Source organism: Somniosus microcephalus, chromosome 11 (genome assembly GCF_052327205.1).
Source record: "Somniosus microcephalus isolate GS21.2 chromosome 11, FLI_Smic_1.0, whole genome shotgun sequence".
NCBI lineage: Eukaryota > Metazoa > Chordata > Chondrichthyes > Squaliformes > Somniosidae > Somniosus > Somniosus microcephalus.
Window position 1 is genome coordinate 211,118,555 of NC_140997.1, and position 22,013 is coordinate 211,140,567.

Here is a 22,013-nt window from a genome sequence, read left to right on the forward strand (position 1 = left end):
ATTTCAGATTTCCAGCATCTGCAGTATTTTGCTTTTGTATTAAATATTATTTCCTATTAATACAAACTTTATCAAAGCCTAATTTGTTTTACTTCTCATTAACACCTTATAAAAGCAACATGTTAAGCATGTAATAGATTGGTTTCCAAAACTGTAATTCAATTTTAGAAGTGTAATTAGGTTGCCAGACTGCTATTCCATCACAATTTCTGCTAGCTTTTTTGTTCTCTTATGTACTTACTTTTCTTGTATAAATAGCCAGATTACTCTTCCTTCCCCCTCTTAACCACCCCACCCCTCATTCTATTTCTGCTGTCTCTCCTGAATTTGCTGATTACTGCCAGCCAACCTTGTGTGACCTCACCCATGTGGCCATCCTTCTTGAGTGAGCGTAGATTGCGTGGCAGAAGGTTGTTCAACTAGGTCCCACTCACCTAGCACCCTATCCTTGCTGTCTCGCATTGGCTTCAGGTTCCCCACCTCAAATTTAAAATTCTCATTTCTTGTGTTTCTGACCTCTCCCCTCCACATCTCTGTAACCTCCTGGATCTAGCCCCACAATCTGTTGCTGCTGCTATGTTGATACTGCTCCATTTGTGGCTATCCTTTTCTTTTTCTGTTTTAGCCAATTTACAATTCATTGCAGAAGCTTGCTTCCTATTTCATGCCTTCTTACATTGCAGATTAATTGCTGAGATCAAAACAAATAGGATAGAAAACAGTAATTTGACATTCTGACAGCCACATAGTCCTAGAGGCAGACACAATGGGCTGGATTTTGATTGAGGAGGCATGTAGGAGGTGGGACTACAACTTTTGGGTTGTAGTCCCGCCTCCATCGAGTTGTGGCCAACCCACGCGATTTTCACTTGATTGACCTTGTTGAGCCTGCCCAGCGGGCTCAGCAGGCCAATTAAGGGCCACCCGGCAACAGGTGACATCACAGATTGACATTTCATCTGTCACAAGTTTTTGACAGATGAAATATCAGCGTTTGACAGCTGTTTGAAGCTGTCAAACACTGACAATCTGTACTCCAAGTTAATTCCTTCCTCTCAGGCTGATTTAAAGATCTCTCCATAACAGAAAGCTGAATGCTGCAACTTTTGACAGCTCGCAGCCATTTTGCTTTCTGTGCCGGTGAGATGAGAGACTCCCGAGACCTGAAGGAAGGCTGTAAAGGTAAGTAAAACTTCTTTAAACACTTTACACACACCAAACACACTTATCTCTGCACTCATGCACCCATCACTCACCTGAACATCGGACATCTCGAACCCTCCAAGCCCTTCAGCCCGACGGTCCACCTCGCTAACTTGGCATGGTTTGGAGCCATTGGGAATCCCACACTTCAGCAATAAAAATAGAGATTAGGCTAAAAACTACCTGTTAACTACCTGTTAACACGCAGTTAATTGGCACTAATCTCCTTCCCGCCTCAGAGAGGTGGGTCCCAGCACAGGTCAGGTATCCGCCTCCTTTGAAACTGGCATGGAGGCGGGTTGGGGGCAGGATGGGTTCGTGCCCCCCGATTTCGAGATTTTAACCCCCCACACACCTCCAATCCTGCCTCCACGGCCCAATGAAAATCCTGCCCAATGTATAGAAAGTTAGGAAGGGCTTGAGAGACATCAGGCAATTCTGACATTTGGACAGAGGGGGAGGGGCCATAACTTTTGACAAATTAAGGGTCTTTCCCATCATTCTGCCCCACTGCTTGCATTTATGTGTAGTCCCAAATCCTAGAAAGTCCACAGCATATGATTAGTCCTAAATTAAGAATCTAAGATGCAGTCTAGAGTAAATCAATGATTGACCGGTCTTACCTACTTCTGCAACAATGTGTTTTTTTTAATTGTCTCAACTAGAATGAATAGCTAAGCTTTACAGGTCAGGAAGGTCCAGGTTCACCTGTCATAGGTTAACTAATCTCAAAAGGGGCAGTCGGAATGCTACAAGTGGCCCCAGCACCTCATGGTTAGTGAGGGGGAAATCAGCCAGGGTTCCTGCTCTTGATAAAAACAGAAAATGCTGGAAATACTCAGCAGGTCAGGTAGCATCTGTAGAGAGAGAAACAGAGTTCACGTTTCAGGTCGATGACCCTTCGTCAGATTTCCAGCATCCACAGTATTTTGCTTTTGCATTCCTGCCCTTGATTACTATCCAATGACTTCTGATGTGGATGTTGGGTGAGGACAAGAATTGACTGAGCTGTGATCCCTTATAATTAATTGGAACTTGGTGTGGTACTGGATGGTGCCTGAAGTTCAAAGAACCGTGCCCCAGTAAAGATGAAGGGATGGGTAAAAATTGGCAGAAAAAGATTGGAAAGCGTTCTGTTTTCTGAAAACTAGTCAGAGTTTAGTTGATAGCAACTATGCGTGGCTGTTTTATCTGATAAAAACAGTACGATTTGTGCCATATGACTCGCACTGCAGCAATATGGACTTTTATTCAGATTTTGCAGTTGATGAATATACAGTATATGTTCTGTATTTACCTTATTGCTGTGGGATCGAAATCATCATATATGTGGGTACTAAGTGAACCTACTTATTTAGAAAAATAACTAATCTGTTTGAGAATTTAGGGTTTTAGGTTGTCCAGTCTAATTTACTTTGTAATCTGAAAGTTGACCAAATTGAGTCTGTTTTATTGACCCTATTAATATTCCTTTCTGCACTTTTATTTAAGATTGGGAACTGAATTGGCATCTCTGTACTACATTATCCCCCTTTTCCATGATGTAATAAATAGAATATGTAATGTGTTTTCATTTTAATCAAAATGAAAGGTTCTGGGGCTGTCTGATCAGATAACCAGAAATGACTGTCCCCTTAATCAATTATATCCCAAAACTTTGACCAATAAGATCCCAGAGATCTATGTGGATTAAACCAGTAAACCAGTCAGGTTCCAGAATCAATCTGAAGTGCCGTTTTTGAGTAATCATTTCACTCAATTCTTGTGGCTTCAGGTGTTGTGTTGCTGCGAACGTAGATCAGGAATCTGCCAGGACTGTAGACTCGGAGGTATCATGAGTCGAGTTAGTTTATCAAATGCTTACACAACGCAATATTGATTACAATCTTTATTGACCTTCAACAACTGTCATAATTTTCTTATTTTAAAAAGTTACATAAAATATTCAATTATATACAGTAATGAAAAAATCCGTAAGTATTTGAATGACGGAGGAAATCTTCGCCTTGATGGTAGCTTCAATCAGTTGTTCCTAAGCTAATTTGATTATTCGTACTAGTTGGCAGTAGACTAAAGAAGGTTCGCTACAAAGCATGTAACTGGACTCTTGGCATCAGTTTTATAACAATTACTCAACACCTTTCATGAATTCAAGGAATTCTGCAATAGAACAGATCACAATATTAAAATACGAGTTTTCACCAATGTTTTGAAAATACACTTCAGTTGAGTAAAGCGCCCCTGAAAGTTGCTACCCATGCATGATGCACTTAATTACTGAAAACAATTTTGCAATTATGTGCCCAAACTTTCTTTCTGCCCCTATCCTGATGTATATTCTCTCCCACCCACCCCAGTGATAAAGCAACTTTCATATGTCTTTATTTCCAGAAATATTTCTACCACCAGTTGGGGGTGAGGAGAACGTCACTTAATTGGTGGCTTCAACCGTCTCTCTGTTTCACTGATGACTGACGCACTTCATATGCTGACCCATTGGCAGCGTGAGAGGGAGTTCCCCTCGTGTCTAGTCAACAAAATATTTGCAATATGTTTCTGCATACAGTGGATTGGAATGGTCCAGTAGAGTGTTTTTGAAATATATAATCTAGTTTCCACTATATTTAGTTTTTCACCATCAACATTCACTAGTGAGGAGAGGAGTGTAAAAACGATATAGATTCTTTGTGCTTAGATCTCCTGGCCCTGGATTGTAATTCCTTTAAAATCTGATCCATACTTCAGAGTTTCCAAACCAAGCTTCTGAGAAACCCACACACCTAGAGTTTCTGTTTGTACTGCACTTCACGGTCTCTTTCTGTTGGGATGCATTCCACTTATGCAAGCCCAGGGAGATTAGACACAGGTTGGCAACAGCCAAGATCTAGGTAGTGTGCACAGTGATACTGCTGGAGCTTAACCCATTAAAACTGTGCAACATGCCAGCACAGAAAACTGATAAGCTTCTTGCTGCTTGTCCAACCAGACCTGCCCTACCCTTAGGACTTTGGCTTCAAGAGTTATATGAAGCTGAGTTGGAAGAAACTCAGCCTCAGTGACAGATCTGTCCTACCAACTGTCAGACTGGCTGATCAAACACCAACAGTAAGTACACTCAGTACTGCAGACATGCTGAGCTCAGGATCGGGTTTATGTGTCCGCCTTGGTTCCAATCTTCTATTGCCAGCTCTATGTTTGAGCCAGCTTAACCACTAAGAAATCCCACTTACTACTTCCTCTACCCTGCCCCACCCCCCGTTCCAAGAAGGAGAGTCATTGGTAGGTCACTAGACACTTGAGAAATATATGTTTGGCCCCTTACTAGTTGGGCAGCAGGTATAAGGAACTCCTTATGAGTGGCGTGGTGAGCAGCAAATCTCACCATAAAATGTGTGAGTGAATTGCGATCATCTCTCTAACCACAGCATAGACACACAGTACCCATCGAACAGTAGTTCTCGCAGTTGGAGATATGGATCTTCAGCAGCTGCTTGCCCCTTTCTAACCCAATTATGGTAGGCGATGAATGTTGGATATATGAGTGTGTTCTCATACCAGGTAACACTTTTCAGCAGCTGTCCCCTGAAGTGATCAGCTACACAATGGACATCTGTCTTCATCTTGCTGCAAGGACTTATGCAGGGCAGCTTGTAACATGCAAGCTACCTTGTGCTCGACATTGAAATCCATAATCATGTGCCAGGCTTACTTGTCAATGACTGTTTAATGCAGGACGTCAAGTGAGGGGTTTTGGTAAAGAGATGGCCTACATTGGTTTACGCACCGTGGAGGGGAATCAAGGCTGGTACAGGCCGCTGCAGTCCCAGTGAAGTTGATTTCAAACACTAGTTCTGGTACTGCTCGCTTCTGAAACTACACAACCAATCACAATCCACACCTGTAATTTGACTGGCATTATCATATATGATAGCATATATGGGGTAGTTAGTAATGTTAGAAGTTCAAAGAAAGAAGTGCAATGAGCATAGCAATAAGTTGTAATATTTGACAAGAGACTGCTATATTTAAAGTTTGTACAAAAGGGGTGTGAGTCAAGAGTAAATATGTGGGGAGGGAAGGATGTAGTTACAAACAGAGTGAGAGACCAAAGAGGGAGCCTGTGGAGATAAATTTAGAAATGAGTTAAGGAAGGAACAGAAAGAATTGGTGATTGGCATGATGGTGAGAAAGAGACAGAAAGAAAGGAGCGATAGATTGGAAAGAAAGATGGGACAGGGAGATACTGTGGAAGAGAGTAATGAGAGAATAAGATGTGAGGAGAGAAAGAAATATGTGGGGCAAGTGAGGTGGGGAGGATTGTAGTTTAAAATGGGATTGGTTTTGGGATTGCATGAAAGACAAAGAAAGAGAGGTGGTTATAAAATGAGGACAATATTGCACATCTGTGCACTCACGGAAGAGGGAAAGAAAGATTATAGGGTCGAGTCAAAGGTCATGCAAGGCTTCTTAATACTTTCTAATTTAACCATTGTTTCCATCTGGTAGAAAACCAGAGCCATGGAGTGTCCCAGGATGCTGTGAGGGAAGACCAAATGAGGACCACATAAAATGGATTTTGCTGCTAATTCAAAAACTTGGGAACACTCAAAAGTAATCTTTTTGAAAATTGTTGCCTTCTCAATGACTTGGGAAATCTGTTTAAGAGTTGCTAAATTAGCAAAAGGCTCTGGTTTGTAAAAAAAAAAAAAAATCAGTGATCATGTAACTTACCATCATAGTCGATTTTTCCATCGCTATTTTTGTCACCATCTCGCATAAGCTCTTCTATATCATCATCGGTGATACATTCACCTGTTTCTTCCAGCATTGTTCTTAATTCATCAAGGTCGATGTAACCATCAGCATTTCTGTTAACACACAGGTGAGTATAAAAGTCTAAATGGTGACAACTTGGGATTGATCAAGCATCATACTTTAATCAGATGTACAACTTTATTAAAGCCTGTTTTGTTGCATATGTTTCTTCATGTCATTTTATTTTATTCCTGCAGAATCTTCTCACACCATGAATGACTTCTCAGATCAGCAATACAATTGCAGCCTGCATGTTAGCCTTCGCCATCAATAAGGAAATTAAAATTTCAAAGAAACCTGTGTTGCTTTTCCTTACTTGAGCCACATTACAACAGTGACTACACTTCAAAAAGTACTTACAGGAAACGTTTTTTTATCCGGCACGGACGGGACCGCCGTGGTGCCAGTTCATCAAAAATTCCGGATAACCAAAAGCTGTAGTAAAAGATACGGAGCTGAGAGCTCTGTATAAAGCAACAAACCCTGTAACAGCTTCAGAACAATGGCCACAAGTTGCAAGCGTCTCTGTAGCTTAGCAACAGCTGCAGCCACACCCTTGCACAGCAACAAATGGAGGAAGGCAAGTAATAAAAGTTACCTGAACCTACTCCTGAATTTTGCCGGTTAACCGAGATTTCCGGTTACTTAGGTGCCGGTAAATCGAAAGTTTCCTGTAATTGGCTGTAAAGCGCTTTGGGGCATCCGGTAGTCGTGAAAGGCGCTATACAAATGCAAGTCTTTTTTTTCTTTCACTGGGTATCCTGTTGTTACTTCCAACTTTTTGTCAATGAATGGAATATTCTAATTCCATTGCCTTTGATTAAGTTCCTGAGATGAGTATTATTCACGTACTTTTTTTGATTTTACTCATTAAGGTGTGTAATGGATTCAATGACAATATTCAAGTCATATACTCCTTGCCTCCATGGAGGGTGTTGTGGACTAACGTTGAGCTTATTTTACACATAAATTTAATAGATTTAATAGAGTTGTTCAAAATCATGAAGGATTTTAATCGAGTAAATAAGGAGAAACTGTTTCCAGTGGCAGAAGGGATGTTAACCAGAGGACACAGACTTAAGGTAATTATCAAAAGAACTAGAGAACTGCCAAATACTGATGCCAGGCTAACTGGCCTATAGTTCCTCGTTTTTTCTCTTCCTCCTTTCTTAAATAGCGGGGTTATATTTGCTACCTTCCAATCCTTGGAGACTGTTCTAGAATCTAGGGAATTCTGGAAGATCAATACCAGTGCACCCACTATCTCTGCAGCTACCTCTTTTAAAACCCTAGGGTGCAGGTCGTCAGGTCCAGGGGATTTGTCGCCACTTAGTCCCATTAATTTCTCCAGCACTGTCTTTACTTATACTGATTTCTTTAAGTTCCTCATTCTCTCTAGACCCTTGGTTCCCCATTATTTCCGGAATGTTTTTTGTGTCTTCTACCGTGAAGACAGATGCAAAGTATTTGTTTAATTTCTCTGCTATTTCCTTATTGTCCATTATAATTTCTCCTGTCTCTGCCTCTAATGGGCCCACGTTTACTTTCACTAATCTCTTCCTATTTACATACCTATAGAAACATTTACAATCTGTTTTTCTGTCTCTTGCTAATTTACTCTCATAATCTTTTTTCTCTTTCCTCATCAATTTCTTGGTCCTCTTTTGCTGAATTCCAAAATCCTCCCAATCCTCAGGTTTACTACTCTTTTTGGCAACATTATAAGTCTCTTCCTTTGATCTAATACTATCTTTAACTTCTCTTGTAAGCCACAGTTGGACCACTTTTCCTGTGGAATTTTTGTGCCTTAAAGGAATGTATATTTGTTGTAAATTATGTATTAATTCTTTAAATGCAAGCCATTGCTTGTCTACCGTCATACCTTTTAATGTAGTTTCCTAATCTACCTTAGCCAGAGGCAAGATGAGGAAGTTTTTTTTACACAGCCAGTTGTTGTGACCTGGAATGCCCTGCCTGAAGGGTGGTGGAAGCAGATTGAATTGTAAATTTCAAAAGGAAATTGGATACATACTTGAAGGGGGAAAATTTGCAGGGGAATGGGGAATGGGCAGGGGAGTGGGACTAATTGGATAGTTCTTTCAAAGAGCTGGCACAGGCACGATAGGCCAAATGGACTCCTTCTGCGCTGTATCATTCTATGATTCTATAAGTCAAATATAAAGTCAAATAAACCATATTGTGAGCCTGTACAGCAGATTGAAAGCACAGCGTACCCGGGGCCAAAAAAGGAAATGGCGCTCTCTACCACTGGCAACAATTATTTTCATAACTACACTGGCACTGCTGTCTCCTGTGGTTTGGAGAAAAACCATCTCCTGGGACAGTTTTCTGGACTGCCTCCTTTACCTCACAGCAAGTTAGGCTGCTGGCAGCAGTAGTGCTGCAAAGCAAATGTAGAATTGCTGGTAAAGCATTATTCCACATCTATTCTTGGAAATGCTGTCAAGATTTTGGCAATCACTACACGGTGAGGCTTTCAAGACATTTTTTTTTAGAAATAATTTTGCGCAGAATATATTTTCTCACAGCTGTTGGTTTAAACTATGGTCCATTCATGTCTGACATGTTCTATCACATTCTCGGTTGAATATTCCTACATCTGGAGTACTCTCCACAGCTGCTTCTGTTCTTTATGGGTCGGATTTTGCGGGCGCCAGCCGTTCATTACACTTGCGCTTGCCCATAGACTTTTTATGGGCTTTTGCATGGGAAGTTCCGGTCAGCCAACAATCGAAACAGCGCAGTGCCCTCTACAGGGGATCTGGGACCTGTGTGCACAGGGCAAGCAACTGTGTATCTCCTTAACCAATCAGACTGAAGAATCCTTAATGAACAGCGCTGAGTCTGAACCAGGAAGTATCAGTTAGAATATTTAATGCAAGTCCAAATCAGATACAGAAAGCAAAATAAAGGGAGGGAAAGAAATACTGGATTCAGAGAGAGAGAGAAATAAAAGCGACAGAAAGAAAAAGTTAAAAAAAAGTTATTTAACTTTTTTAATTTTTTTAAATCTCCAACAATAATTAAAATCTGTAGGAATGAGACTTCACAGTTGTAAAAGTTAATTTTCAGTGCCGGAGATGTTGTTTGGAAGTAATTAAGACTTACCATCCAATTAAAAATTTACTTACATTGGAATGGATAAGCCCTAACTTTTTCTGACGAGTTTAGTGCATATATATCAGGTAAGTACAACAACTTCACACCGTTCCATATATTTGAATGGCGAATCTCTAGGCGAGATACCATTCTCGCGCAGCTTTTGGAAGAGTGGGGCGTCTCAGACAGTAACTTCCTGATTTATACATTTAATTGTGCTGGAAGTTGCTGTCTGATTTACACGTTAATAATGGTAAGCGCTGTTAACCTCACCATTATTTCTAGCACAAAAACCAGCCCAATATATCTTTATTTACCCCTTTTTACTGAATCATATGTTGCTCAGTTTTCAGAACAGTGAAGATCTACAGATTTGTTTCTGCTGACATATAAATGGGTAATGATTATTTAAAAACGTATGCAAACCGATTCGGTGGCAAATTTGATATTTGCATATTGGAGTGGGTCATCATATGTAGATGTACAGGAATGCATACGTAAGTTTGCAAGTGTATTTTAAACAATAAACACTTACTTATCAAACATTCGAAACAATTCTGCCAGTTCTTCTTCTGATTTTCCTTTGCTATCATCTTTCATACATCTCACCATCATGACCAAGAATTCATCAAAGTCAACAGTACCACTGCCTAAATGAAAAACAGGAATTGGAAATGTTTACATTGATCACATATTAAAGAAAACATATAAAATCACAAAAAACATGTAGTAATTGCTTACCTCAACATTAGAAAAGTGACGTCTGTAACTAAATATGGAACAGTATCATTTTGTTATTTTATAACCTAGTGCACTTCCCAAATGCCATTCTTCATTGTCTTTACCACCTTGTACACATGTAATTATAAAAGTAGCTATACCTTTTAAAATAATTCAACTAAGTGATATCTTCAAGGTTCTGATAATGTGGAGTACCTACCAATACTTCCAGTTTTCACTTAGTAACAATTACTTCAGACGGTAATGGAAAAGCAAACTTTGATGGGCTGCTGCGGAAGTAAGACACCACTACGTAGTACAGTATAAAATAGTCAGACTGATGTTTTATGTTTAACATCGAACTTTCGTGAGTGGGGCATTGCTTTTGATTTTCCCTGTAGAGATTCTAGGAGATGTGCTGAACTTGTTCCAGTACATAATGGTTACTGTGTAGAAATAGATTTTCAACAATGCAATGCATTGCGTGTGAAAGCTGATTAAAGTAATGATTTGGTTAAGCAGTTTCCTCAATGGGACACACTATTAAATGGTACTTTTATCACCACTGATAATAGCTACTGAACTGTGCAGATGTTTTACATGGGGGGAAATGGCAGACGACACAGGCCTAAAATATTAAATCACTTGTGTTTTAATAGGCCATGTAGCTATGCTGGGACAGGGATCCCACTCCTCATTCTTGTTGAATGACTCTGGCTGGAAATGCATTTCATCACACATCAGGTCACCGTGGGATGGGGTGACTGTGATGCTCCACAGTCAAATAGCTTGCTGACCATCAACGTTTAGGCTCACATGAGGAATGGCTACTTGGGCAAGGTGTCAGGTGGTTGCAGACGCCCGCAGATCTTTTGTGCGCCCATAATTCACTGCCTTTGGGAGAGGAGGGGAGAAGAAGGCTGTTGCAGACAGAACACTGGGACTAGGTAGCCAAAAATGTTCCCCATAATATTTTTTAATTGTTGCGCGGGCCCTTTAACTGGCTGCGCAGCCCATTCAATTTTTCGCGGCTATTCCCATTGTAAAGCCGGTGAGCAGCCTGCGCGGGACCTCCACAGCTTAACGGGGACATTGGTAGCCAACAGTTCGTTTAAAAAAAGAGTGTGGGGTAAACATATTAGTGAGTGAATTTCATACTTCTGCTTTCTGACCTTTTGCCTTGCAAATGTGGTAACTGAAACTATGAGACAGATCCATTAAACAATGGAAAATACATTAAATCATGACTGATAGTTTTCAAGGCCGCTGCTGTTGTGGTATTCATTGAAATATGAATGGAATTACTGAATGCAATCCCCATAACACCAGCGCAAGTCCTGCAATCCAATGTCAAAAAACGGAATTTGACTTATTCAGTCAAGTTAGCCCTGGTAGTTTTGTATTTATTAAAATCTGGAATATTTTAAAATATGGCTCTTTATAGTGTGGAGTGATCGATATTCTTCATAAGTTCACGGATTTTGATTTTCTGGCGTAGCAGCATTGCAACATTGATTGTAATTTCTTGTAACTCTATGACTGGTTCAGTGGAAATTCAAACTCATGCTAACCATGTGGTTCACTGGAATGAACTATATCTGGTGCTGTGACAGCTCTCTGAATTTGATACTTTATTCCCCACTTTAAGATGTTGGCCAGAAATCTCTGGAGAAAAGGGAAAAGCAATTTGCATACACAGGGATCATTAAAACACAATTCTTACTGATTTTAGTCCATGATAAAATTAAATTTGTATAAAAGATGCATTTTAAACAATTATGAGAAGACCATTTGACTGCTGTAAAGAGAAAACTTGTTACAAGATTTTTCTTTCGACTCATGAGGCAACAATAGCTTACTTGTAGAGCTTGTGAATTATCCAGTCAGTTCACATATGAAAATAAAATTGTATTGGATGCGTTACCACACCCACACATCCTTTGTCTCTAGTATTTCACATAGTGAGGTTGTGTGGTGGCAAAATGCGCTGATGCTCCAAAACTTGCGCCAAAACTTTAAAAAAAATGAAACACACACAAAATATACTGATTGCTAAATGCTTGTTTGTAGTAATGACAGCAACAAAACAAAATACCCTTTGAAAAAGAGAACAGATGGTCAGGCCATAATGTAGAGTAATCTGTGTTGAGCTCTGGCATTGCCTCAATGCGCCTCCATGCCAAAACCAACAGCATACTCTGGACAGATCTCTCTTTTGCAATGGAGGGCTGGGAAATCGTTTTTAACAACTGCGTATGGTTCCTCAATGGTGTATATCTGCTCCTGGCTAAGCTTTTCAACTCAGAAGTACATGATCTCAGACAGCCATCTTCTGGGAAACATGCACGCTTTGATGAAGGCTTTTATGGAGAGGTAAAAGGAGCATAAGCTCTATGTTGTCCCCACCATTCTTCTTTCCTGATCTCCCCACGTCCTGCACCAAATCTGATGGAGAGGGTGGGCAGGTGACTTGATCCCAGACCAGCACCACTGCAGTTATGAATGAGTGTTAGTATTGTTCGAGAGCATTCAAGGGATGATTCTTCTGTTGATTTTTCTTCTCCACGAGAAAATGCCTGGGCCTCCTCATGGTGATAAAGCTGAGATGAGAAACTTGCTATCGTGAAGTATTGAACTTGTGTGGCACCACTCAGTGCCACCGGACATTAGTGGAATATGGTTACAATGCCAAAAGAAAAATAAGACCCATTATAATTCATAAAGAATGTAATTGAGTCCTGAGTGTTTAAAGGGAAACAAGTGTGCTATAAAAATGTTACAGTCATGAATTAGGATACTGGGCCTTGAGTGTTACTTATTTCTTCAATCTACCTATGGTCCTAAATCATACACATCAATAGCTCCTTATTATAACAGAGTGGTGACATGAATCAGTCATTCATGAAAGAAAGACTTAAGAAATAATACTGAGTGGCCTGCGGGTGGCGCTGTCCGGGGAGAGTCTAAATACTCGGGCACGGGCCCAGCTTGCGCAGGACATTCTTAACAGGAACTAGTGAAGGACACAATGAGAAAACAGTTGATTAAAGCTTTGTTTAACGCTTAGACCAAGTGCCTAGTAGTTTTCTTACGTCAAGTGCTAAATAATATTAGGAGAGGTTATAACATAATTTATATCTGTACCATCTTCATCCACTTCATCAATCATCTCCTGCAGCTCCTCGGGTGTTGGGTTCTGACCCAACATGCGCATCACTTTGCCCAGCTCCTTGGTACTAATGCATCCGTCTTCAGCATCCTGCACGAAGATATCAAAAGCTGCCCTGAACTCTGAAAAAACAAGGAGCATTTCAGTACCAGCTGACTTAACTAATTTTAAGCATCACTTTGCATTGCTCTGAATTCTCTTATTCTGTTTGATGACTCCTTACCATTCTTCTGCTCCTCAGTCAGCTGCTCAACCTATATTACAAAAACACAATGACTGAGTTCCACAAACACCTGGCACAAGATACTACTTAAAATGAACATGAAACTTGAAAGCGAAAGGTTCAGTGGGAAAGGTTAACTATACGGCTATAAACAAATGGGCTAACACTAAGAACTGTTTATAAAGAATACCCTCTGACAAAAGAAAGATCTTCACTGAGAGACAACTGTGACCAAACATATTTGAAAACTTCATTTTTTTTATGGTTGATCACATTTTAGATATGGGGTCAATCTTTACCAATTTTTAAGATGGTCACAAACCACCAGACATATTCAAAAAATTTCCGGGTCCTAATTCTTGAACCCTACATAAACTTGAGGTCATCCAAAACTCTGCTGCCCGTATCCTAGCTCGCATCAAGTCCCGCTCACCCATCACCCCTGTGCTTGCTGACCTACATTGACTCCTGGTCCGGGAATGCCTCAATTTTAAAATTCTCATTCTTGTTTTCAAATTCCTCCATGGCCTTTGTCCTCCTTATCTCTGCAACTTCCTGCAGCCTTATAACCCTCCGAGATCTCTGCGTTCTTCCAATCCTGGCCTCTTGCGCATTCCCAATTTTAATCGTTCCACCATCGGCTGTGTTGCCTTCAGCTGCTTAGGCCTTAAGCTCTAGAATTCCTTCCCTAAACCTCTCCGCCTCTCTATTCCTCGCTCTCTTCCTTTAAGATGCTCCTTAAAACTTAGCTCTTTGACCGAGCGTTTGGTCACCTGTCCTAATATCTCCTTATGTGGTCCGGTATCAAATTTTGTTTGAAAGCGCTCCTGTGAAGCGCCTTGGGACGCTTCACTACGTTAACGGCACTATATAGATGCAAGTTGTTGTTGTTATATGCACACATGCTAAATGGTCACTTCTTGGCACAAATGTAGCTTTGTGCCGATGCAAATTCTCACAAAACGTTACAGCTCAAGCACACTGTGTTATTACGAGGAGGAGGTTATACTGTAGGTAATATGAACACTTACAATGCAGTGCTTGTGCTTTTATGTTAGATTTTGTATAAAACCATCAATTCTATTTCCTTCCCAGCTACTGTCTGAGGGTGAACCAGACTGTTTGCAACCTTAGCATCCTATTTGACCTTCAACTGAGCTTCCTAACCATATTCTCTTCATCACAAAGACTGCCTACTTCCACTTCCTTGGCATCACCCGTCTCTGGCTGTGCCTCAGCCCACCTGCTACTGAAACCCTCCTCTGTGCCTTTGCCAACTCCAGACTCAACTCTTTCAATCCTCTTCTGGTCAGCCTCCCATATTCCACCCTCCATAAATTTGAGCTTATCCAAAGTTCTGCTGCCCGTATCATAACCCACACCAAGGCCCATTCACCCATCACCCCACCCTTGCTAACTTACATTGGCTCCCAGTGCCCATACATCTCAAATTAAAATTCTTATCCTTGTGTTTAAATCCACTAATGGCCTCACCTCTCCCCATCTCTGCAACCCCTCAAGAACTCTGTGGTCCTCCGACTTTGACCTCTTGTGCATTCCCTCCCTTTGTCCACCATTGGCAGACATGCCTTAGCCATCTAGGCCCTAGGATTTGGAATTCCATTCCTCAACCTCTTCACCTCACCAGCTATCTCTCCTCCTTCAACAGGCTCCTTAAAATCCACTTCTTTGACCAAGCTTTTAGTCACCCCTCTTAATAAGTCCTTCTTTGACTCGGGGCTATTTTTGTCTGATTATGCATCTGTGAAGTGCCTTGGGACGTTTTTCTACATTAAAGACACTATATAGGTACAAGTTGTTGTTGATCATTTGTCAACTGAAAGTATTGAACATCTTGGAAATTGGTGTCATTTCTGTGCAAATGATGGGGCAGAATGGCACTTTGACAAACCATGTTTCAGTCTGCAAGAATGGGTCGACTATATTCATAGAATTCATAGAAGATAGGAGCAGGAGTAGGCCATTCGGCCCCTCGAGCCTGCTCCGCCATTCAATGAGATCATGGCTGATCATCCAAATTTCAGGACCCTGTCCCTGCCTTCTCCCCATATCCCTTGATCCCTTTAGCCTGAAGAAATATATCCAACTCTTTCTTGAATATATTTAATGAACTGGCCTCCACCGCCCTCTGTGGCAGAGAATTCCACAGGTTCACCACTCTCTGGGTGAAGAAATTCGTCCTCATTTCAGTCCTAAATGGCTTACCCCTTATCCTTAGACTATGACCCCTGGTTCTGGACTCCCCGGCCATCAGAAACATTCTTCCTGCATCTAGTCTGTCCAGACCTGCCAGAATTTTATAGGTTTCGATGAGATCCTCTCTCAATCTTCTAAACTCCAGCGAGTACAAGCTCAATCAACACAATCTCTCCTCATACGTCATTCCTGCCATCCCAGGTATCAGCCTGGTGAATCTTCGCTGCACTCCCTCCATGGCAAGAACGTCCTGCCTCAGGTAAGGTGACCAAAACTGCACACAATACTCAAGGTGCAGTCTCACCAAGGCCCTGTACAACTGTAGCAAGACATCCTTGTTCCAGTACTCGAACCCTCTTGCTACGAAGGCCAACATACCATTTGCCTTCTTAACCGCCTGCTGCACCATAAAACATACCTCTGCTGGGAATCGGGGAAAACTCTCCGCTGGCTGGAGTCATACCTAGCACAAAGGAAGATGGTTGTGGTTGTTGGAGGTCAATCATCTCAGCCCCAGGACATCGCAGCAGGAGTTCCTCAGGGCAGTGTCCTAGACCCAACCATCTTCAGCTGCTTCATCAATGACCTTTCCTCCATCATAAAGTCAGAAGTGGGGATGTTCGCTGATGACTGCATGATGTTCAGTTCCATTCACAACTCCTCAGATAATGAAGCAGTCCATGCCCACATGCAACAAGACCTGGATGACATTCAGGCTTGGGCTGCTAAGTGGCAAGTAACATTCGCGCCACACAAGACTATCTCCAATAAGTGAGAGACTAACCACCGGCTCTTGACATTCAAAGGCATAACCATCGCCGAATCCCCCACCATCAACATCCTGGGGGTCACCATTGACCAGAAACTTAACTGGACCAGCCACATTGATACTGTGGCTACAAGAGCAGGTCAGAGGCTGGGTATTCTGCAGCAAGTGTCTCACCTCCTGACCCCTCAAAGCCTTTCCACCATCTACAAGGCACAAGTCAGGAGTGTGATGGAATACTCTCCAATTGCCTGGATGAGTGCAGCTCCAACAACACTGAAGAAGCTCGACACCATCCAGGACAAAGCAGCCCACTTGATTGGCACCCCATCCACCACCTTAAACATTCACTCCCTCCACCACCGGCGTACCGTGGCTGCAGTGTGTACCATCTACAAGATGCACAGCAGCAACTCACCAAGGCTTCTTCGGCAGCACCTCCCAAACTTGTGACCTCTACCACCTGGCAGGACAAAGGCAGCAGGCAGATGGGAACACCACCACCTTCAAATTCCCCTTCTAACTTGAAAATATATTGCTGTTCCTTCGTCGTCACTGGGTCAAAATCCTGGAACTCCCTCCCTAACAGCACTGTGGGAGTACCTTCACCTCACGGACTGCAGCGGTTCAAGAAGGCGCCTCACCATCACCTTCTCAAGGGCAATTAGGGATTGGCAATAAATGCTGGCCTTGCCGGCGACGCCCAGATCCCAGGAACGAATGAGAAAAAAAGCAACTTCTGGGCACAAATTTAGCCAAGAAATGACAACCAAAGATGGCAAGATGCTTGCATTACCAACAAATACACTTAATCCTTTATGCACAATGTGGTCATTTTAATGATTGTTAATAAAGTGAAGAGTTTATAAAACCTTTCCTGTTGTGTATGTTGCTCTGTTTAATTTAGGATAGATTAATAAATATTAGAGAAACTTCAAGCACATCAAAGCAAACTTTAGTAAAGAGTTATAGCTGTACCATGTGGAAGCTGCTTTTCCTGCATTTTGCAATATACTATAATTCTACATTAGATTATGAAATGATCTCATGGACAGCACAGTGCCATCTGGTGCATGTGCAAAGATTGAAAGTTAGAGTGTAGAGAAGGAAGTGGATTTTCTGTGATGGATTTTCAAATTGAAAATGTTTGAAAAAGAAACATTTCATACCTGGTAGTTAGTGCAAATATATCTGAAAGCATTAGCATTAGCAACTATTCCTCAACAGCTACTTGCTTTCCTGATCCTTTGACTTCTTGAGCTTGTTTTAGGGACTGATTACCTTTTTACAGGCGGGGAGAGGCAGGCTGTAGTGGCAGCACTGGGAGGACAGCAGTGAGGCCCTTAAACAATATAGTAGTGAGCACATCCAAACAAAGTGCTGGCAGAAACAGGGAGGGAAATGGTCACCTCGAGAAGGTAACAGTGTTTCTGGGATTGGGTAAACAAATTCAGGTATGAAAGAAAAGAAAGACTTGCATTTATATATCACCCTTCACAGCCACAGGACGTCCCAAAGCACTTTATTGCCAATGGAATACTTTTGAATTTTAGTCACTGTTGTAATGTAAGTAGGTTCAAGATTTGGCCTGAGAGCTCGGTGTCAATTGCTTTTGCTGGAAATCTGTTCACCTGTCCACTATTATGTGACCCTAAAGTTTGGGTATTCATGATGCTGAAGCCATGATCCTAATTTTGCAGCCACTCCCCCCCAGGCTGAAAGCAACACAAAAACATTCCTCTCCCAGTAGTGCTTAAAATATGGAGGCATTCCCCGCAATATGTTGTAAGTTCAACAAGTTCTCAAGTCCTCCAATTTCCCCTCCAAGTCAAACGCCATCCTGACTTGGAAATATAACGCTGTTCCTTCATCGTCGCTGGGTCAAAATCTTGGAATTCCCTACCTAACAGCACTGTGGGAGTACCTTCACCACACGGACTGCAGCGGTTCAAGAAGGCAGTTCACCACCACCTTCTCAAGGGCAAGTAGGGATGGGCAATAAATGCTGGCCTTGCCAACGATGCCCACATCCCGTGAATGAATAAATAAAAAAAATAAGGAAAATAGATTTGTATTTACCACTAGGCCACCAGGGATCGAATGCATTCCTCCCACGCACACTACATAACAAGGGGAAATGGCCACATAGCAGATCATAAAGGATTGGTTTCTCCTCCCTACCCCAATCTCATATGTGACCCCATCCCCCACCACACACACACACCCTCCCCCTTGTCCTCCTCCTCCACCACCCCTCTCACACACTACACAAAGAACAATTGGAGGCATTCTCTGTCCACCACTTTAAAAGTATTAAAAAAGCATATATTTACATGTTTTTATTTTATTCTACTCTATTGGTTGCTATGGCTCCAGTCACATAGACAGCCACTCACTCATCGCATGCCTTTTTGGAAGGAAATTGACACCAGATTGCACACATTGGCATTACTTGCAGAGGACAGTGTAAGCTTCTGTGAATAGAATGTGACATGTTTGTTTAAAGGGACAGACCGACCCAAACCTGAAAGACTTACTAAAACAACACTGAGAATAGCTCAATCTGAATTTACTTCATATTCCGAGTTCAGAAACATTCCTAGCAGTGACAGTAATGGGTACTGCAGAGTGCACCAGAAGTTAATAGAGTCTGGGCTGGATAAGATCAGCTGTGTTTTAAGACATTTTTATCTCTTCTCTCTCTCTCGCATTCTCATTCTTCTCCCCCTACATGCACACATGCACACACATACTCCATGGGTAATTTTCTGACTTTGCACTCCTGGTGGGGAACCTCAGCTGCCAGCAAATTCAAGCATGTGCTGAGTGTGATTTTCAAACCAATATTTCAAATAGTTGGGATATCATGAGCTTAAACTTCTGATATGTTGGGCAAGGTACCCTGCTGGAAATGGGAAATGAAAAAATTATCCCATTTCTCTTAATCTTTTTATTATTCTCACTTTTTAGTTCTTTCTTTATTGCCTCTTTTTCCATCATACTGGCTCACTTGTGTTTCTCTTATACTCAATTTGCGAATTGCCACTGTTTTTTCTTTTTACTTCTGACTTTTCTTCCACTTACTCAACTGGCGATTTTCCGGATCTGCCCCTTGCTGTCTTCTGGCTTTGTTCCCATCTTCTATATAAGCCTGGGGTCAGCTCAGCAACAAATGCATGTTGCGGCTGCTATTGTAAGATCCCAACTGTTACATAGCTTCTGAACTATTTGATGTAAGCAGCAGCTTTACTCTTACTTCAACTGTTACAACTGGTCCTGAGCCATCCAAGAATCCAGGCTGTATTTTAGCATTGCCTGCATGGTGTATGTGTTCACTGTTGATCCTTTACCTAGTATGCAACTATTGCAAACACTGTATATTCACCGTTAGATGGCAGTTTAGTTGTCACATGAATCACATGAAAAATGAAGCAATAAAATAGTTACAGCACATTGCAGAAGAATACTGTTAGCAGGAAGTAATATAATGTATGTCGTAGGAAGCAAGAACCCCGAGATTTAACCTTCAATTAGCAAATAGTTGTGAAACCCTGAGCATCGACTAACTGTCTTATATATCTGGTCGCAACTGTGTGAGAAATGGTGATATGTGTTAAATGATGGATGGTCCTACCACCAACCTAACTCTACTTTTGGAATTCTCCCTAAACTTTTCAAAGATTTTTTTGGGGATCTTAGCAAAACAACTGTGATGAAAAGGGGGCAGCTGTTGTCATTGGTCTGACGTCACATCTAATTCAGGATGCTTTCCACATGAATCGGTACCTAGTACAAAAAAAAAGCTCCTTTATAGTCCGGCTGGCCTGTGGCCTTGGTAACACGACTCCTTGTTATTTTTAAGTGTAAAGGACAAGACAACTGTTGAGGAGAGCTAAGACAAATGTTGCGGATGGTTTGCTTTTGTTCCAAGTTTGTGATTGACATAGACATATATCCTTGAAATCTTTATCTGTGAGCATTTGGATCCCTTGTGGCTGGTGGGGAAGCTTATCGCCAAGATAACCGCCTCCACACGACCCAAAATTAGCTTTTATCTCGGAGGAGCAACACCTCATCGCATTCCTCGAAGACTGACTGTAAAGATTGCAGCCAAGGCCGTGTTAAAATGAATGAATAATACAGGCTCGCGTTAATTAGACTGTAAACTCTCCCGGTTGGCACTTATTAGATGATAAATTATACGCAATAGACTTTTACAATTCAGATTAACATTTTGAATCCTGGCCTTTTGTCACGTTTCTTCAAACCTGAGTCATAGTGCTACAAATCAACTTTAAAAAGATGTTAAAAGAAGCAAATATCAACAGGTTTAATTTCGGGGCCACAGGAATGGTGCGATTGTTAACATGCTCAGGCCGGTGGTAGATCCACCTGCAGGTTGTTTTAGATTCCCGTCTCATTGGGAGCCGCCTGTAAGATGGGACAATAGAAAGGCAACAAAAAGAATTCGGAATCACTAAAAGACTTTACGGCTCTCGTTTTGCTATAAGAAATTTATCTTGAAACCGCAGGCACTCTGCAGCTGTTTATCAATTGCACTTTATCGAACGAGGAATCCTAACTTTTAATTTTGTTTCATATTTAACAATTTTACAAGCGTGAAGTGCAGAGATCGGGGGATTGGACTGAAATCGATGAGATGTGGTCAGTATATTTCTATGGAGGTAACTGCTGCCACGAGCCTCACCCTATAAATATGATCTGTAAAAAGCAAATACAGAGGCTGTATATTTAGCTGTTTTAAAATGTTCGACAATTATTTCAAATAACTTCTTTGTAAACAACTTTTATGTTAAACGAAAGGGAACTGTTCTACTCAATAAATTGTTTGAAGCAGTTGTCACACGTTAGGTGCTGCAAATTTAAATCTCGTGTTAGAATTCTTATAACTTTTAAAACTTTCTTTTACTGCGGTATTCTGATGTAATTAGAATAACTTCTCATACTGTATCCTTGTACTGTATATACATTCACTGCCCCACAAATACCTCATCCACAAATACATCTAAATTCTGTCTTAAAATATGTTGGAAGACCATTAATTACATTTGTGCAAGTTTTCCACAAGGACTCTACATTTGCTTTGTATGTTTCAGAACCAAGAACAACAATTGAAAAACGTCATTACTGTGATCAGCAGGGAATGTACTCACCGCCGCTTTGTAAATATCTTCCATGGCCAAGGGTGGATGCAGCGCTGTTGGCAGACAGAGAGAGAGAATGGTCCTGCATCATCTTTTATAGGGGGTCCCAGCTCCACCAACACGTTAACCACACGCGGGGCTTTCCATTCAAACCCAACAGCACTCAATCACTGACAATGTGCCAGATAAGAATTGAATGCCACAGGAGGCGGGGCAGCAATGCTATAGTCTGGACATAATTAAACTGGCATCTTGGCCTTTCACCTCCTCTTGTCTATGGATATGCCACTGGGGATAATACAAGGTCTCACAGCCTTGAAAGTCCTGCTAAAATGTTACTGATGACTCAGTCTAAGAGACAGCCTCTGGCCAAATATTCAAGTACACAGGGAGAAGAGTCATAGCTGAAGAGATGAGATTCTTTCCCTGTTGTGCTGTCTTACTTGGGACCCTCAAAATAAAATAATGATGCATCCTAAAAGTCAAATGATAAAGTAGAGGCTTTGTTTTGCAACATTAAACCAAACTATGAAAAATGTAGTAAGTACTTTATTTATTTTTTGTTTTTTTTTACCTGAAAGTGGCTGTAGTTCCTTTATCATTGAAATGTTTGAT

General features: G+C 41.4%; 1 protein-coding gene across 2 annotated transcripts; it reads right to left on the reverse strand.

The window, feature by feature from the left end:
* Nucleotides 1-3,076: 3,076 nt before the first annotated feature.
* Nucleotides 3,077-21,566, reverse strand: LOC147111182 (troponin C, slow skeletal and cardiac muscles). 2 transcript variants are annotated; one of them, XM_086001823.1, is made up of 6 exons: nucleotides 21,408-21,526; nucleotides 13,251-13,281; nucleotides 13,003-13,149; nucleotides 9,674-9,788; nucleotides 5,935-6,071; nucleotides 3,077-3,363 (listed from the first exon to the last, which is right to left on the reverse strand). In XM_086001823.1, exons 1-6 carry the CDS (start codon nucleotides 21,429-21,431, stop codon nucleotides 3,332-3,334), a joined length of 486 nt encoding a protein of 161 aa, XP_085857949.1. In that variant the 5' UTR covers nucleotides 21,432-21,526; the 3' UTR covers nucleotides 3,077-3,331. The 2 variants fall into 2 exon arrangements, with proteins under 2 accessions (XP_085857949.1, XP_085857948.1); XM_086001822.1 differs by lacking the exon at nucleotides 13,251-13,281 and having other exon boundaries at nucleotides 21,408-21,566.
* Nucleotides 21,567-22,013: the final 447 nt, after the last annotated feature.

Excerpts from the sequence above, each read along its gene's own strand:
- LOC147111182 (XM_086001822.1), bottom strand. The coding sequence starts at position 21,489 with ATGATGCAGGACCATTCTCTCTCTCTGTCTGCCAACAGCGCTGCATCC. Across the intron at positions 9,789-13,002 it reads TGATGAAGTGGATGAAGATG|GCAGTGGTACTGTTGACTTT; the intron begins GTACAGATATAA and ends TTTTTCATTTAG. Across the intron at positions 6,072-9,673 it reads TTGTTTCGAATGTTTGATAA|AAATGCTGATGGTTACATCG; the intron begins GTAAGTGTTTAT and ends GTGTGTTAACAG.